Source organism: Microcaecilia unicolor, chromosome 3 (assembly GCF_901765095.1).
Source record: "Microcaecilia unicolor chromosome 3, aMicUni1.1, whole genome shotgun sequence".
NCBI classification, from domain to species: Eukaryota; Metazoa; Chordata; class Amphibia; order Gymnophiona; family Siphonopidae; genus Microcaecilia; species Microcaecilia unicolor.
This window is the reverse complement of record NC_044033.1, coordinates 361178981-361197423: the sequence shown is the minus strand read 5'-3', so window position 1 is coordinate 361197423 and position 18443 is coordinate 361178981. Positions and strand designations below refer to the sequence as shown.

The following is an 18443-nucleotide window of genomic DNA, read 5'->3' as shown; positions in this document are numbered from 1 at the left end:
CGCTCCATGGTGTGACCTCACCTTGAGTATTGCGTTCAATTCTCGTCACCGTATCTCAAAAAAGACATAGCAGGATTAGAAAAGGTTCAAAGAAGAGCAACCAAAATGATAGAGGGGTTAGAAATGCTCACATATAAGAAAAGGCTAAAGAGGTTAGGGTTCTTCAGCTTGGAAAAGAGACAGCTGAGGGGGACATGATTGAAGTCTATAAAAAGAGAAGAGTAGAATGAATAAAAGTGAATCATTTTTTTTGTACTAAAGTACAGACTAGGGGACACTCAATGAAATTACATGGAAATACTTTTAAAACAAATAGAAGGAAATATTTTTTCACTCAAATAATACTGTAGTTAAAACTCTGGAACTCGCTGCCGGAGCATTTGGTAACAGTAGTTAGTGTGCCTGGGTTTAAAAAAGGTTTGGAAAGTCCATAGTCTGTATTGAGATGGACATGGGGAAGCCACTGCATACCCTGGGAGTGGTAGCAGGTGCTACTAATTGGGTTTCTGCAAGGTTCTTGTGACCTGGATTGGACACTGTTGGAAGCAGGATACTGGACCTAGTATGGCTATTCTTATGTTCAGAAGACAAGAGCAGCACAATATCAACCAGTGGCCATAGAGAAAAGCAGCCTTTATTTGGAGAATAACCCTTATACAGTGTGTAGATCAAAATCCACTAGCCCCTAGCAGAACATTTGAATAATAAGTGAAGTGCCTGATTTACAAATGTACCTATCTGGAAGCGGTCTAGTCAGCAGAGGGCCTGGTCAGCCCAACCATATCACCACTGCACAACCTGGAAGTTGGCCCTTCCAAGGTGGGAGGAGCTAATTTTAGGTCAGTGGCACCTCCTTGTCACTGCTATTTTGTAAGCTGCCTAGAATTGCTTAGATAAAGCGGGTTATAGAGTTAAAATAAAAAAATAAAATACATTAAAAAAATATCCAATTGTTCAGATCTTAAGACTATATGCCCTGACATGTTTTGGCACACCCAATGCCTGCATCAGGGGCATAACAAAGTTTCTAGGACACAGATCACACCTACAAATGTATTTTTAATGGCTTTTAAGTGTTTTTGGCCCATTTTAGAAATCTGATACCAATTGGACATTTTGATCCACACCACTGTATAAAAGTTGCTCTTACCTATTGCCACTGGTACTACTACTAATCATTTCTATAGCAGTACTAGGTGTATGCTGCACTGTACACATTATATGCAGGTACTTTCTCTGTCCCTAGAGGGCTCACAATCTTAAGTTTTTGTACCTGGGGCAATGGAGGGTTGAGTGGCTTGCCCAGGTTCACAGGAAACTGCAGGGGGAAGTGAGCGGAGGAGTGGCCTAGTGGTTAGGGTGGTGGACTTTGGTCCCGGGGAACTGAGTTTGATTCCTGGCACAGGCTGCTCCTTGTGACTCTGGGCAAGTCACTTAACCCTCCATTGCCCACCGCATAGAGCCTGCCAAGAGTGGGAAAGCACGGGGTACAAATGTAACAAAAAAAAAAAAACAACCCTCAGGTTGCCAGGATCAAAGCCTGCTGCCATAGCCATTAGGCTATTATTAGGCTCCTCCAGCCATAGTATTGTGCTGCTCTTTAGTGGTTGGGAGGCAGGGATAGTGCTGGGCAGACTTACACGGTCTGTGCCCTGAAGAGGACAGGTACAAATCAAGGTAGGGTATACACAAAAAGTAGCACATATGAGTTTATCTTGTTGGGCAGACTGGATGGATCGTGCAGGTCTTTTTCTGCCGTCATCTACTATGTTACTATGTGAGCCCTACAGGGACAGGGAAAAAAACCCAGTGTACTTGAATGCAACTCACCTTGAACTACTACTAAACAGTTATGAACAAAAACCCAAATAAATAAATTAAAAATTTTTAAAAAGGAAGAAAATACACCCAGTTTTTCATTTATGAATATTTATTTTTTAAAAAAATCTGGCTTCTCTTATTTTTTTCATTATCTGGCTTTTTAATGTTTTTTTTTTAAATACTTTATTGTGAAGAGACAGAACAGTGGCATCACTTCTTTGATGAAACAATACAAATTCTGACACAATTGTAACCTACTTCCAGTTTGATTTTTTTTTTAAATTACTGCCATTAATGAAATGGAATTTTCTGCCCAACATTCTCTTACACGCTTCTACTTCTTTGCTCCGATGACTCTAAAACTATTATGTACAGAATGGAAACAGAGATGGAACAAATATATTGTGTGACTATGGGAAATTCTTCACAGAGCTACTTCCATTCACAGCACTGTGTAAAGCACTGATTTAACAGGGGGAGGGGCTACAACACAGTTCTTAAGGGATAACAGCATAGCAGTGGGGATTATAATTACGGCTTCTGATTTTAAGTTTTAACTGATGAACATCAATATAATAACCCAAATATAAAAAAAAATAAATAACAAAAAATATTTTTAAAAAATGCATTTGCTGGACCAACATCAGAACTGCAGCACTTCCCTTGGTACGCCCTCCACCCCTGGTTTGTCTTGAATCCTCCACTTTTTGTGCCGACAACTCCTAAGTGAGACGATAGTTGCTTAAAAATGGAAAAAGATACCAGGCAATAGTGCCTCTGGAATGAAAACACTGAGTTTCGTACACTTGAAGCAACCCCAATTTACTGTAAAACAAACACCTACATCTACAAATAACTCAAAAGCCTTAATTATAATGCCTCTGGGTCTGGTCATTTTGTTCTGGAGGTCATATCAGCCGTCAGAACTGTCAAAGTGCAGTCAGTATTTTCTTACTGAACTCTATGGGGCATAGTTATGAATGTGGGCTATTGATAAGACTTGTTATTTTACCACAACTTTTGCTATTTTAGCACATTTTATGCAATGAGAGCTAGTTACTAACAATTGGGGTTAACAGTAAAATAATACATCTTAACAGCAACACACATTGATAACTTCCTCCCTAAATTTACCTGATACATTTAGATGTATGATCCCTTACATGCTGTATTGGTGTAAGCCACAAACCGTTCAAAGCATGACCTTCAAATGCTCTGTACACCAATACTGGTCCAACCATCTAGTATTGGAAGATTCCACTCCCCACACTAAAATTTCCTCTTTTCCCATGAAAACTGTTTCCAAATGGCGGCTGCATGATCAGACTGAAGGGTCGTCACTAAAACTCACACTACATTGTTTCAGCATGCATGCTAACTTTGCGCAATAGGCAACCCCATGGTTCGAGTTGCAGTTAAGAACCAGGGAATCCAGGTTTCGAATCCTGTTTCTCCCACTAATACTCTTTGTGACCTTGGGCAAGTCACTTCACCCTCCACTGCCTCAGGTATAACTTACACCTGGATAGGCACATAACTTATGTGCCTGCTTGTAAGTCACCTCAACCTCAGATGTGGAGAAGGCAAGTAATTACATCTCAGATCTATTGCATTAAAAATTTTGGTACATGTGTTAAAAAACAAACACAAACAGCCTCAAAAGCACTCAAAAACTACTAGCTCAAAACTGTAGATTCTACAAACTAATAGAATTTTTGTGCTAACTAGCATGAGACCATGACAAAAGTTTTATGGACACACCTCTTTTCCTCATGGCTCAAGCCCCATATAAAAGCACAGTGGGACTGGTTGTCAGGGTTGAGAGCATGAAGCCCTCCAAAGGATGCAAAAGACCTTTATGAGAAGAAATGCCAGCCTAGACACTGTATACATCTGCCACTGAGTAGCATCAGATGGTATCATGCCAGGTCTGGCACGTCCATCTCATTGATGCAAGGGAGGAAAGTCTGAAAGGTCAAGACAGAATACCAACATCGGATCAACCAACCTCTACCAGCATCCTTTAGCGCTGGGGCAGCAAAGGCCCGCTGACTATTCATATACTCGAGACAAAGAATGTCTGGAACTGTCCTTGAGCACACTAACCACAGTTGAGTTCAGATGACTGAAACTACCTCATGCTCTATCACCTGAAGATACTCCACCCCCCTTCAGTGGCATTTAGTCCACTCATTCCATGCAGGAGGGCTATGGACCCAGAGTCTGGGGAGTTAGAGAAGGGCATCCAACTGTGGGAAGGGAGGAAGAGGTTTTTTTTTGTGAGAATTATCTTCTAGTTCTCACTCAATACTTCCTGTGAGAGACTTCTAGCTTAACTGTAATAGCTCTGTCTCCATTGCAACAGCTACACTGCAGACTACAACCAAGAAGGAATTTTTAAAAATCAAAATCATGCACTAGAGAGAATACAATTCCCCCAATGTTAGGTGAAAAGTGTTATCATTAATCCAAGTCATTCATTTATATAATACTAAGCGACTCAGAAAATGTGAAAACCCCCCACAAATAAAATGGTGAATCAATCTGTACTTCCCTAAAACATGACTCCATTTGAAGGCGTATGTGTGAGTCGGGTAAAGGCCTGTTTGTGCGACAATGAAATGATTCGGATAGAGCAAGCAACAGCTACATGAAAGTTAAAGTCTGATGTATGGATGTTGAATTCCGATTCTGAAGCACAGCTGTATGTAATTTTCAACAAGAATTCTGCACAACTGCTCGACACATCATTGCATAGAATTTCCTTCTCATACAATATTTCGCATTTATGGAGTAGAATTTAACACAGGGACTTGGAAAGAGCAAATTAGTGGCAGGAGTGTTGACTCACATGGGTCAGAAGAGGAGTAGTAATGGCAATGACCTGCAGAAGTTAGAACAGTGCTTATCAATCTTTTTGTGGCTATGACCCCATGATCTCAGCCAAATAAAATGGTGTGAGCCCCTGGAGGTGCAGAATGATGCACCTATGGAGAGCCCAAGTGGTGATCCTAAATGCAGATTCTGTGACCCAATTTGGGGTCCCAAACTATAGTTTGGGAAGCTCTGGGCGAGAGTGGTGGCAGTGGCTGCTATTGCACTGTCCCCTTAGGCAAGTACATAAGTATATGTGTTGCCAAAGTGGGACAGACTGAAGGCCCATCAAGCCCAGTATTCTGTTTCCAACAGTGGCCAATCCAGGTCAAAAGTACCTGGCAAGATCCCAAAACAGTACAATACATTTTATGCTGCTTATCCCAGAAATAAGCAGTGCATTTTAATAATGGCTTATAGACTTTTCTTTTAGGAAGCTATCCAAACCTTTGTTAAACCCTGTTAAGCTAACTGCTTTTACCACACTCTCTGGCAACAAATTTCCAAAGTTTAATTACACGTTGAGTGAAGAAATATTTTCTCTGCTTCATTTTAAATTTACTACTTTGTAGCTTAAATGCGTGCACCCTAGTCCTAGTATTTTTGGAAAGAGTAAACAAGCAATTCATATCTACCCATTCCACTCCACTCAGTATTTTATATATCACATGAGTGATACATGTGTATGGGAGGGGGGAATTTGATATGGGGTGGGAGAAAATATTAGCTGGGAAAGTTGAGTTTTAGCAGGTAAGGGAATACGAGGGATGGAGATCTGAGTGGCTCAAGTTGAGGGGGAACAAGTTTGGGACAGTAAGGAAAAGCGTTGGTTAATGAATCCAGCATGGGAAGGAAGGGTGAAAGAAAATTAGCTGGTGGGGTGCTAGATTCTAGGGAACATTATGAAAAACCAAGTTGGAGGGGGTTGGGAAGCAGATGGAAGATAGCAAACTGGGGGAAAGAAAAGAAAGGGAGGCTGGGAGGCAGAAGCCTGACTGAGCAGAAGAATGGGAAGGACTGAGCCAGCTTTGGGAAGGGCCATACTGTATGATGTATTTTTATAGTACTCCTGTAGGAATTCTACATATTTGAGAAACCATGTATTTCCTGTATTGCACTTTAAATTATTATGCATAAAACAATTATGACTGTCATTTAAACAAAATCGTACAATTTTTAAATGTGCACAGAACTTTAAAATTTAACAAAATTTCTCCAGGAGTAAGTGCCTGTTTTTGAGTTATTTAGTTGAACATATCAATCCTGAGAAGTCATCAGGGCTTGAAGAATTTGAACATTCTTCATAGTTCACCAGTCTAGATAGAATGAAATAAAGTCAGGAATGCTACAGTGCCAATTTATTCTTCAAATCTTTTTGTTTTTATTAGTACCTAGTAACTGAAATAATGACTAGTATGTGAGCTTTTGGAGTTTTAAACAGGGATGTGGTACTCCAGCACAAAATTCCCCAGATGGTGAGTGTCCCACACCGACAGTCCAGCCCAGTCTGCTTTAGAGTAGTGAGGCTGACTGTATGATTGTCTCTCTCTGCTGTTGGTGCTGCCTCCTTCCATTACCCTGCTGATTTCCTTCCTAACTAATGAGCCATAAAAGGCGGAGGGAAGAACAGCCTTTGAAAGAAACATGCTCTACCTGCTCTCCCACACTGTTTCTGCTTGTGGTGCTGCTCTGGCACAAGACAGACAGAGATCAGAGAATGAGCAACGGGAGGAGGGAAAGAGACAAAGGCTGGGAGACAAGAGCTAAAAGGGAGGTAGAAAGCAATGGGGGCATGGGAGCTGAATGGAAGACAGGGCAATGGTGAAGATGGGGAATACGTGACTGGACAGCTGGAGTGGGTAAAATGATAAAAAAATGATAAGAAATGGACTGTGGATTATTTGAGAAGAGAATGAAGGGTGGAAAACTACAGAAAGCAAAGGGGTGAAGAGAAATAGGAGTGGCGAGGAAAAAGTAGAGCTCTATACTGATGCAGAGAGGGAACGGTGCTCAGCACAGAGGAGGGAAGAGGAAAGGTACAAGTACAAGTACAGTAGAGGTAGGAAAGAAAAGCTACAGATGAGAAGAGGCAGAAAGTAGGAAACACCAAAAAGAGAAATGAAGGTGTAGTGTACCAGAAACTCACACTTTTACAGGTATGGGACCTATGCACTCGCACAGAAAATCCTAATTTGTTCAATGAGTTAAATGTAAGGAAACAGTGGGAAATGGACTCTGGGTTTCCAAGAACAAATGGAAAAAACTTCAAAAGTTTGATGAAACAATGTTTATTGATGATTAAGGACTCGACACAGTACTGTGCTCAGGCCAAGGACCTGCTTCGGGAGTCTTGATGCTGTATCTGAAGAAAGAACATCCTCTAGTTTCAATATGCCACTAGGTTAAAATACCAAAAGGTATTATTTGCAGGTTAGACCTATATTGTGTAATCTTCCCTGGAATTCCTCCGGTTTCTGAGGACTCCCATCAATAAATTTAAAAGTTTAAGTTTAAATGTTTTTGTACATTTATTTGCATATTAGAGTTCATTATCATTTCTAGGGTTACCTTTTTTTGGTTTTGATATAGACTTCTCCTAAAGCAGGCCCTTGGCCAAAACAGTGCTGTGTTGAATTTTTAATCTTCAATAAACATTGCTTCATCGAACTTTTGAAGTTTCTTCCCTTTGTCCATAGAAAACCAGAGTCCTTTTCCCACTGTTTTCTTAACTTTGTGCCTTTCATGGGATTCCAGTGTTCTTCCACTACAGTGGACTGTTTTGGTGTTTCTCAATGAGTTAAACGTGCCATGTACCGAACCTCTAAATAGGCCAAAACCTTTGAAATATAGCACTACCTCCACTTTAAGCATTACGATGGCCTTATATTCAAATATGTTAACATCCTTGGAATGAGTAGCTTAGATCTTATGTCCCGAAGTACTAGCCTGTAGTAAATTCAACAATGTTTACCATGGTCAAAGGAACTTAAGAGGGCAAAATACAATATAATCCAGCCTTCTGACCTCTACAACTACAGTGAGACTGAAAGGAGGGCATGAGGAAAAGGAAGGAAGTGGAAAAGGTGTTCTCTAGGCCAGGGAAAGGTACACAGACAGAAATGTGCCAGGATACTGCCTCCCTGAAACCTTGACTCTCTGCCCACCCCCCCACGCTTTCCAGAGAGACCCAAATGCAGATTTTAGATAGGACGTACAAATTGGAATTAAGACATCCAGGTAAGGATGTGTCAAATTCCAGTAGCATTTTAGAAAAGGATCTGCCATCATACAGCCTTTTCAAAAATACATGCAGGGATGAATATGAATGTGCTGGCAACACCCATTTTACAAGCATCAATGTTTAAAAACATCAACAGAGGCAACACAGCAACGTACACACCAGGAGTCTGCACTTGCATTGGTATTTCAGAATATAGATGTGTAATTACAAAAAAAAAAATAGACATTTATGTTTGTCATTTTGGGAACCTACTAATCTATTTTTTCTTAATTTAGCATTTTTTTTTGTTACATTTGTACCCTGTGCTTTCCCACTCATGGCAGGCTCAATGTGGCTTACATGGGGCAATGGAAGGTTAAGTGACTTGCCCAGAGTCACAAGGAGCTGCCTGTGCCTGAAGTGGGAATTGAACTCAGTTCCTCAGTTCCCCAGGACCAAAGTCCACCACCCTAACCACTAGGCCACTCCTCCACTCCATTTTGGGAACCTACAAATCTATTTTTTCTTAATTTAGTACAGAGCCCACAATCAAAATACTATTTGGGAGGGGGGGGGGGGGTAAAGATTCTAGGGGATTAAGGGGATGATCTCCCCTAATGCCTCCTGTAGAGAGCTGCCCAAATTAGCACCTTTATAAAATCTAGATATCCTGACATTGATGTCAGAGATCAGAGAGTTATATTATTCCCCTTCTGAAACAGGGAATACACGTTATTTTGGCCTTGCATTTGCCATGCACCCTTGTCATTTGCACATGTAAATTTGATATGCCACTATGGTTTTCTATGAGGAAATTAAAAGCCAAACATTGATCCTCTGATAGACCGGTCTCATGCTATAACTTGCTGCACTAAAATTAATGAGTGTCGCTGTATTAGTGGGACTTACCATGCAAGTGCTTGCATAGGACTTTTACAACATGCTAAAAATAGTGCAGCTTCACATAGGGCTTAACAAACCCCATGGCGACTAGGATAATCCTCTGGCACTGGGGATTTTCTTCCCATGGATGCAGACCAGGCACTTCCTGTTTTCTGAACAACATGGTTCAATCACACAGTGCAGGAACACCAGAAATGTTCTCTGGATTTCAACTCTCATAAAGACCAGGGCAAAAGTTCTTACATCATGGAGCTCAAACTCAGAAATGTGCAGTGCTGAGAAGAGAAAGTTCATTTTCCATGGTGGCAGATAAGCAGATGTGGTTAAACGTGTCATGTACCAAACCTCTAAATAGGCCAAAACCTTTGAAATATAGCACTACCTCCACTTTAAGCGTTATGATGGCCTTATATTCAAATATGTTAACATCCTTGGAATGAGAAGCTTAGATCTTATGTTACGAAGTACTAGTCTGTAGTAAACTCAACAATGTTTACCATGGTCAAAGGAACTTAAGAGGGCAAAATACAACATAATCCAGCCTTCTGACCTCTACAACTACACTGAGACAGAAAGGAGGGCATTATTGACGAAATAACCAACTTCCGCAAAGCTTTGAAGACACATCTCTTCAACAAGGCCTACAAAGAGAACCCATAGCCTTACAAAATTACCTCACCAATCCACCCAGTAAGTCCACCTTCTATCCTGCCTAACACCTTCCGTCTTTCTTCCCTCATTTAATCTTTGTACATTACTAATTGCATCTGATATCATGGAATAATTATGTCATAACCAAACTCTGTAAGCCACATTGAGCCTGCAAATAGGTGGGAAAATGTAGGATACAAATGCAATAAATAAAATAAATAAAAATAGGAGGCAGAGAGGGGGCCTGCTTGCAAGGAGTCAGTAGCTGAGGAAGGATTTAGCTGGCTAAGTGGGGGAATGGGGGATAAAGGCAAGAGGTGACTGATTTCCTGGATGGTGAGGGCTAGCAGGGGAGGGATGACTGAAGGGTCAGGAAAATGGGATGGGGGATTAAGACTGGGGGGGAGGGGAAGAGAGGGATAAGAGAAAGTCTAGGAGATAAAGTGGGAGAATAAGACAGAGACAATGGGTGACAAAAGAGTATTTCTGCTAATGTCCTACAGGGGTGCATTAGGGGGCAAATTTACCAAAATGTCTGTTCTCTTAGGCATGGAACAGGAAAACAGGCCCTAAAGAAGTTGCTGTGGATCTCAGAAGGGATCTACCTCCCCTTCCTTCACCCTGCTCTTTGACTTTAATGGAGACAACAGAGCAAGGGGCAGCCCTCAGCTCCTGGCTCCTAAATAAACAAAACAATATATAAATGCTGAAGCCAGGTTTAGTCTCCTTTACATACCCAAGTGCACTGTTTTCCCAACTCTTGACATAGTGACTTTACTCTGAGGTCATCAGGCATGACTCCCAGGTCTCTTTCCTTTTTGGTAACTTCAAGTTTTCCTTCAGAATGGTAGTTGGCTTTTGGATACGTGAACTCAAATATATGAAATTTTTAAAGGTGTCTTTCACCTTATCTGTTCCTTTTGGAAATTACCTGCAAATGGGCATTCTCTCTTCTGGACCTTCCACAACAATAATAATGAAGACTGGGACTAGCACTGATCCCTAAGGCAATCCATTATCATTTTACTCTCATCAGCCTGCAGCGCACAGAACATCCTATTCAAAATCCCTGTTGAATATGAAACCGTGCAAAAAACATTAATTGCACATCATTTGTAACAGAAGGACCTGAGAAATGACTTCTACTCCACCGTCGCCCATCCAACATAATGGATGCTACTGACTATCCAAGGTCATGAAAGGGAAGCACACTGATGCAACCATAACAACTATCATTCCATCAATACAGAGATGGTGTCTTGATAGGCTCATGAAGATTCTGAATGTAATGGCCAGGTACCTGGGTTTGGATGCCTCCCATAATTTCTATATCTTGCATCGGGAGGGGGCACTATTTTGTCTTTACTTGACTTTTCACGTACACTACCTCTCCTCTATATACACCACGCCTTACAAGAACCAGTCTATTAGGTGTTATCTTTAAAGAATGACCCTCAAACAGGACTACATCTGGATTCTTAAACGGCTTGTTCCAGATGGCCAGGGATACCTGCACTTAACATAACGCTAGCACCCACAGAATGTCCAGCATAACAAATACTTGTTCCTTGATGCCAAATATGGCTGTTGACTGTGGCTCTTCACTTCTTACTGGATCCCAAGAACCACAACAGAAAGAACACACGGGGAACACATGCACGACCAAGTACACAATGAAATGCTGAAAGACCAATTTGGGTTTCTGCATAGACCATGTGATGCCTTATAGTATTCCCCTACCAAAGGGGCTGAGATAATGCTTATCCAGCATACACTTCATAACACTGTGGTCGTGTATCAGATGTCAACTAATGTTTTTTATGGGGATTACCCAGTGGTCCCTACTACGCTCCATGAATGCATAAATCAGGTCACAAGCAAGATGACAGAGAATGACTTCTTCTAAAAGCATTTTAACCATTTATAATACCTATTATTTTGGAAGATGTAAGGTGAAAACCAAGGTTTGAAAACTAAGTATTATTTTTCAGTCTGCTGATGTCCTGACTCTGCCTTCCTCCTTTTTGACTGACCTCTCAGATAACAGGGTTGATGTCTTTGGCCTATTTGGCTGATCCCCAGCATTAGATGGGTAAAAGTGTGCAAGTTTTATGCGAAGCCTGTGGCCTAAGGCAGACCACATGGCAATGATGGAAGGGTGAAGAGACACAGAGGTGGAAGGGAAGGGAAGGGAAGCTGAGTGGAGTATACTTTGTCACCATGCTACTGACCATGCTCCAATCTAAGAACAGCTGGGAGGGGGGCGGGGGGCGGGAATCAATGTCTTGATGTTGCCAAGCCATATTGACAACTGGGGTTGGTACCTACCATTCGAACCTGAAAGTAGCCAAAATACAAGACTACAGCATGAGCACATTTCGCCACAGACAAGTAGTAAAACAGTGGGTAAGACCGTATTCAACAAAAGAAAATAAAGATCAATCAAGAAAGTGAAAACAAGTCACACAAAGTCACTGTGTTCTATTGCTTTTAACCTGCAGTGCATGAATGCACAACACATAGGGTGCCATGGGCAGCTCTGCCATGGAGAAGGCTCACAGGAAACAGTCTGTAGATAGGTCAATGCAGCAACTCAAGGGCCAAAGGGGCGCCACACTCAAGCAGTTCATAGACAAGTAATTTCCAGAATCATTATGAACTACCAAACAGGAAACATTAGGGTTCCAAATAAGACTCTCCAGTCATCCAGTGACAATAGCAGCAAAAGCAGTCCATGACTTGAGAGAGCCAACTCTGGTTGGCAGCCACAAAGAAGTCATCAGCATCAGACAAGAACACCTGGGAGAACGTGTAATGATGGCAGCAGAAGCAGAAGCTTCTGATAAGGGCACTCTACAGTCAACCAGGAATTTCCAGGAAAGGCATAATCAAGGTCCAGATAGCACCAACAGCCTACTGGTTGGAAAAAGATACAGGTTCCCTACAAAACTCAGGGTGTCAGAGCACTACCATAGAGCCCAACCAGCATGCCGCCACACCAGACATCTCATGGAAGTCAACATCTTCTGTCAGGACTGCACCCTCTGACAGCATCTTTCTCTTGGCAGCTGCCATGTCTGTGGTAGATAGTGGAGTCAAGACACTCTGAAAACAAGGCACAGCAGGAAAAGATGAATCCAGAAGCCTCCTCTCTGATCAGAAGTGGTTTAGGAAGGGTCAATAGGCAGTTTTCTGCCCCCACACAAATTGCGCCTCCTGCTATGCCCACTCCTTGTCTTGGGTGCCCTCTGACGGGGGCTGCTGCGCAGTGTCACAGTGCTTGATGCTGACTCACTGGAAGGGGTGGACAGGGGCTGTTGTGGCCGCAAGGCCTCAAAGCCCTGGACAAGGATATGATTGAGGTCTCTGATGGCAGTGGCTATCTGGTCCGAAGATGACTGTATTTGATCTCCCACCTGTGTCAGAACAGTTCTAATGTCACCAAGGGCCTGGTGGAATTGACGTACATCCCAACGTAGTTGGCGAATTTCAGCACGGAGCCCCCTCATTCCAGCACGAACTGTGCTGTCATGGCGTTGCTGTCCAGCAAGGATCTGGTCTTCCACCACAGAAATGGGTGCAGTTGGCTGACATTCCAATACTGTAGGTGGGACACTCTGGTCAGATATGTGTGGCATCACAAGTGGGCTAGGAGAAGGTGCAGCTGACCACTGAAGCTTTGGTGCCATCACACTTCCATTCCTTTCCTTGTCATTCAGCTGCTGGTTTTGTGGTAGAATGTCTGAATCTCGTGCTTCTCGTCCCTCAGAATGCTCTTCTGTGCTCGAGTCAGTGAAATCGGATACATCTTGGGCTCTGGTAGTGGACTGAGCAGCCCCAGAATGTTCCTGTTGCTTACTGGGACCTGTGGAAGAAAGAAAGAAAGAATCAGGCAAGTATAGCTGAAAACAGAGCGGCAACACCTGCCCTCTCCCCCTTCCACTCACAAACATAATCTACCACCTCCCCTCACCACCACTTATGGGTCCTATGTCCTTCATCTCTAGCCTCCCCCCCACTATCAAGATCTGAGTTCACTACCCAACAAGGTTGGCAGTACCCAGGACAGAGGCTATCCCTTCCTGGAGAACTAGATACCTGTGAGTAAAACACTGGGTTCTCACCTGCTTTCTCTACAGCTGTTGCTTCAGCCGTGTCCAGGTCACCCGACAGACCTTCCACAGTTTCCGATCCCAAAACAGCCCAGAAGCACTCCTCTAGCCGGGTTAAGCGAATGAAGCAAGGACCCCCTCCTCCATTTTTTTGCTGGTGTTGATTTATCTTGGCTACCTTGTCCTTAAGTGTCCTCTTGCAATCACGATACCGATGCTTGCACTGCTTCACTGTTCTGGGTGAGACCCCCAAGCTGCTGACTTCTGAGGCAATAGCTTTCCAGATCTTGCCTTTGGTAGCCAAGGACCTCCTATTTGCATCACGTCCAAAAAGGATGCTGTAGTTGTCGATAATCCTCTCTAGCAAGAGTTCATTTTCTTGGGCTGTGAACCGGAGCTGGCGGATGCGTGGCCTGGGAACAGGAGGTCCAGTGCTGGGTCTTGTCTGATTTGCCACTTTTGTCCACTGGATTGGTTGTTGTAGTTCCCTCCCTTCCTGTCTGCTCCTCCCACTCCCCACTCCTCTCCTGTCTTCTTCCTCTTCTAGCTGTTTATCCACCCATCTTCTTTTCTTTCTGAGTCTCTCCTGCTCATCTCCGACCTCATCCTCCTGACTACTCCCTTCACCGTCCTCCTCCTTCACCTGCACACTCCACCACTGTTCTTCACCTTCCTCCTCTTCCTCCTCCTCCTCCTTCACCTGCATGCTCCTCCATTGTGCCATCTCCTCTATCTGCATATCCCCAAATGACATTCTAGCCTCCTGATCACCATCAAGCCCATCACACTCACTCACTTGATCCCTGCCACTCTCCATCCTCTCTACCCAGATGTTCCTCTTTTACACTCTTCAAAACATCAACAGACCAAAAAATGCCAGACAAAAACAAACCAACACACTTGCACACCAAGCATTCCCTAAGACAAACACCAGGCAATGTGATGGAAACAGAAGGGTAGGGGTGTTGGAAGGGGAAGGGGAGACAAAGCCCTCAGGAAGCAAAAACCATTACTCTCTTATCCTATGAATTCACCTGAAAAGATGGTTCCAATTTATGTGCAGATGCAACTATCTTATGTGCTAGAAAACACTGACTGAATTCCCTTAGCCCCTTTACTGCTAATTCTCTCTCTCATTTCAAGGTGACTAAAGTGGGCTAGTGCAGTGTAGTCAGCGTTGAAGTGTCATGGCCATGGTGTTCATAACAAAAGGCTGCACACCTTTTAATCCAAAGACTTGAAAATCTAAGAAAAATGTTGGGGGGAAAATGAAAGAAAGACCTAAGAATAATATCAACAAACTCTGAAACAAGGTAAAGATGGGCAAGTTTGCTATTACGACTACAGTAAGCAGAATAGTTTTTTAAAAAAAATCTTTCTTAATAAGCATGACTTTTCTTTATAGTGTTTCATAAATGCAACTTAATTGAATGCAAGTTTTCCTCCAAATCAAATGTATGCAATTACCTTTGACATGCTACCTGCTAACTCTTTTACATCAAAAACAAATAAAAAAAAACTAGCCAAATTTAGGGTTCAGAAAAGGGCAGATCTGACAGGGGCTCACCGAAATGCAAGTTGCTGCAAAAGTTTACTAACACCACCAGCGTGAATACTTTCCAGCAGCAGGAAAAAACAAAAGCCCAACAACTACAACGCCCCGCTGAGCTAACTCGTAACCTAGCGTTCTTGGTGGATAAGGCATCATCAACATATTACCTACAAATTGTGCTTAAAGCCTCAGTTCTTCCCTAGCAGATCCAAATATATATTTATAATTTTGCAATATACAGGATGTGAGGCTCAATATTTTAATGCGTTTATCATTTATAGCCTATCAGAAATTTAATACTGTGGCCTAAGTCTGCAGTATTGTGCGCACATGCGCTTCTAGGATGCTAAAGACATTTTCGAACGAGCCCTAGGCCACCTCTGCAAACTGCAGGAGCGCGGATTATCTGCAACTAATAAAAAAAATCAGCTCCAAGCGAACCTGCACTGCAAAAGTCCGGGGGCCCCTCCAACACCAGCGGCCCCCCAGCCGGCGTCCTTATGACTCGGATCCCGCAGACTCCTCGCACGTGCACCGCGAATACTCCATCGCTGCTCCCGATCGGCGCGCTCCTCCTCCCGTCATCCCTTCGCCCGCGCTCTCCGCAGCCGGCCGGAGAGACGAGAGGGATTTGTCGCGGACCGATGACGTTCGCAAAACAGCGACTTATCGCCGGCGCCGCCGCCGCCGCCGCTAACGCGAGAGAGAGAACGCGCCTGCGGGCGGGCTCGTTGGCCCGGGCCGTAAAACGAAAGAGAGCGGCGGCAGGGGAAGGGAAGGAGCAGCGGCTGAGAGGTAGGAATTTCGGAACACTGTTTTGGGGGAATACTGTCTTTGTGTGTGCCAGTGGAGGGGTGACTTGTGCCATTGGGTAGAAAGAGTAGGGAAACTCTTGTCCCGGTATAGGGCTGGAATTAAGTCTATACTACTACTTAACATTTATAAAGCGCTACCAGGGTTACGCAGCGCTGTACAATTTAACACAGAGGACAGTCCCTGCTCGAAGGAGCTTACAATCTAAAGGACAAAAAAGTGCAGCCAATCAAATTGGGGCAGTCTAGATTTCCTAAATAGAGGTATAAAGGTTAGGTGCCGAAGGCGACACTGAAGAGGTGGGCTTTGAGCAAGGATTTGAAGGTGGGCAGAGAGGGGGCTTGGCGTATGGGCGCAGGGAGTTTATTCCAAGCATAATGTCCAGAGGTAGAGGACCGGGGTGAGGGAAGGCAGGGGGTCTGCTAGAAGTTGGAAAAAGCAAGGGTTCCCAGGTTCCAGTTGTTGAATGGTTTCAGAATTTGGTGAGTTCTGCTCATGCCTGTTCCTAAATACAACTCTGTTCCAATGTATAACCAGTGTTGCCATATAAAAAAAAAAATTCCCACCCAAAACAGCCCAAAACCTGCCCAAAAACCGCACACACCCCACCCCCGACGTCATCACCCCACCCCCTTCCGTCATCAGCCCCACCCTTCCGTCATCACTCCCGCCGTCATTGCCCCGCCCAATATGTCACCAAACCCCGCCTCTGTTGTCGTTAGCCCCACCCCCTGCCGGCCGAAAAACCGCGCGAAAAAAAAACAAGCCCAAAAAACCGCAACCCGCCGCGGGCAAAAGTTTCCCGCGGCGGGTTGCGGAAAACCGCCCATCTGGCAACCCTGTGTATAACGTCCACGGCCACTGAACGCCCTAGTTCCTACCCCCATCCACCTGTTTTAAATTGAAATGCCAAGCAGGTGGCATCTTGTAGGTGAGCCAGTTTATAGAATCGCGAGTTTTTAAGGACAAGAATTCACTTTTTAAATGCTCATCTATATATATAAAAGGCACTTTGAAGCCTCAAGCCGGAAACTTGAGGTGCCCGAGATATCCGGTTTGGCCTGCAGGCTCCAGTCACTGTAGCTCCGCCCTCGCGTCAAAACGCGATGATGTTGAGGGCGGGGCGGCCCTCGCGTCAAAACGCGATGACGTTGAGGGCAGGGCGGCCCTCGCAACCACGTCACTGAGGGACGAAAGGACGAAGAGGAGAGGTGTGCAACTCGGAACGGAGGCACGGAGGGGGTGTCTGCAACTCTGGAGGGAGGGAGGACGGGGGGGGGGGGGATTACCCTGCTAGCGCCCGTTTCATTTTTGCCAGAAACGGGCATTTCTTACTAGTACCTCAATAAATTGGTTCCTTTATAAGATGTCGCCAGCCTTTGTCATATATGTTAACAAGAAACTATTATTAGCCAGGTTGCCTCGGAAAAGTCACTGATCCCTGGGAAAGGAAAAGATTGATTCCATGGGATCCTGCCAGGGACTGGATTGGCAACTGTTGGACAGCAGCTGCTGGGTTTGATGGACCTTTCGTCTGACCTGGTATGGCAATTCTTAGGCGCTAGAGGTGCTACTGTTAGGCTGCCCTTATGTATTTGTCAAAAAGCTTTTCACAACCCTCTCCCACTATAAAAATTGTTCCAATTGCTTTCCTGAGACCCAGTAGTAAATAGAATCTGTTCCAAGTAATATATGTAAATGCTTGTAATTACCTTCTTTTTAGAAAATAATTAACACCCCATCTTTTCAAAAAAGTCTATAGCTAATGTGTCAGTACCTACTGTTTACTATTTATTTAACTGTATAAGTCAATTGTAATTACCATATTAACTGTTCTATTGTAAGCCACATTGAACCGAAACCTGTTTTTTTGATAATTGTGAGATATAAGAAGCATTTGTTCACGCTTTCCAAAAATACTAGGACTAGGGGGCATGCGATGAAACTACAGTGTAGTAAATTTAAAACAAATCGGAGAAAAGTTTTCTTCACCCAACGCATAATTAAACTCTGGAATTCGTTGCCGGAGAACATGGTGAAGGCGGTTAGCTTAGCAGAGTTTAAAAAGGGGTTAGACGGTTTCCTAAAGGACAAGTCCATAAACCACTACTAAATGGACTTCTGAAAAATCCACAATTCCAGGAATAACATGTATAGAATGTTTGTACATTTGGGAAGCTCGCCAGGTGCCCTTGGCCTGGATTGGCTGCTGTCGTGGACAGGATGCTGGGCTCGATGGACCCTTGGTCTTTTCCCAGTGTGGCATTACTTATGTACTTATGTAAATAAATAAACAGTGCTTATATAAACATGGAGACCCTGATGCTCAAAACTTTGGTGCTGTACTGAACAGTGCTGGAAAAATAGCACCGGAACAGTGTGTCAGAACAACTCCCTAATGCTCAATACTAATGAGATGCAAATATAGGCACACAGTTAACGTTGAGCATTAGGGAGTTTGGCGGGAGGATTGTGCCTGGTGCATGCGATGAAGAAT

General features: G+C 43.7%; 2 protein-coding genes across 2 annotated transcripts in view; one reads left to right on the top strand and one right to left on the bottom strand.

Moving 5' to 3' along the window:
• Nucleotides 1–11771: 11771 nt before the first annotated feature.
• Nucleotides 11772–15740, bottom strand: LOC115466949 (myb-related transcription factor, partner of profilin-like). The gene is made up of 3 exons (XM_030198542.1): nucleotides 15575–15740; nucleotides 13594–14826; nucleotides 11772–13334 (listed from the first exon to the last, which is right to left on the bottom strand). Exons 2-3 carry the CDS (start codon nucleotides 14396–14398, stop codon nucleotides 12637–12639), a joined length of 1503 nt encoding a protein of 500 aa, XP_030054402.1. The 5' UTR covers nucleotides 14399–14826; nucleotides 15575–15740; the 3' UTR covers nucleotides 11772–12636.
• A 91-nt stretch (nucleotides 15741–15831) lies between these two features.
• ZUP1 (zinc finger containing ubiquitin peptidase 1) overlaps nucleotides 15832–18443 on the top strand; it is a 54391-nt gene continuing 51779 nt past the window's right edge. Inside the window, exon 1 of the mRNA XM_030198541.1 lies at nucleotides 15832–15928. The gene's annotated coding sequence lies outside the window, so the exon portion shown is untranslated. The remainder of the gene's footprint in view (nucleotides 15929–18443) is intronic.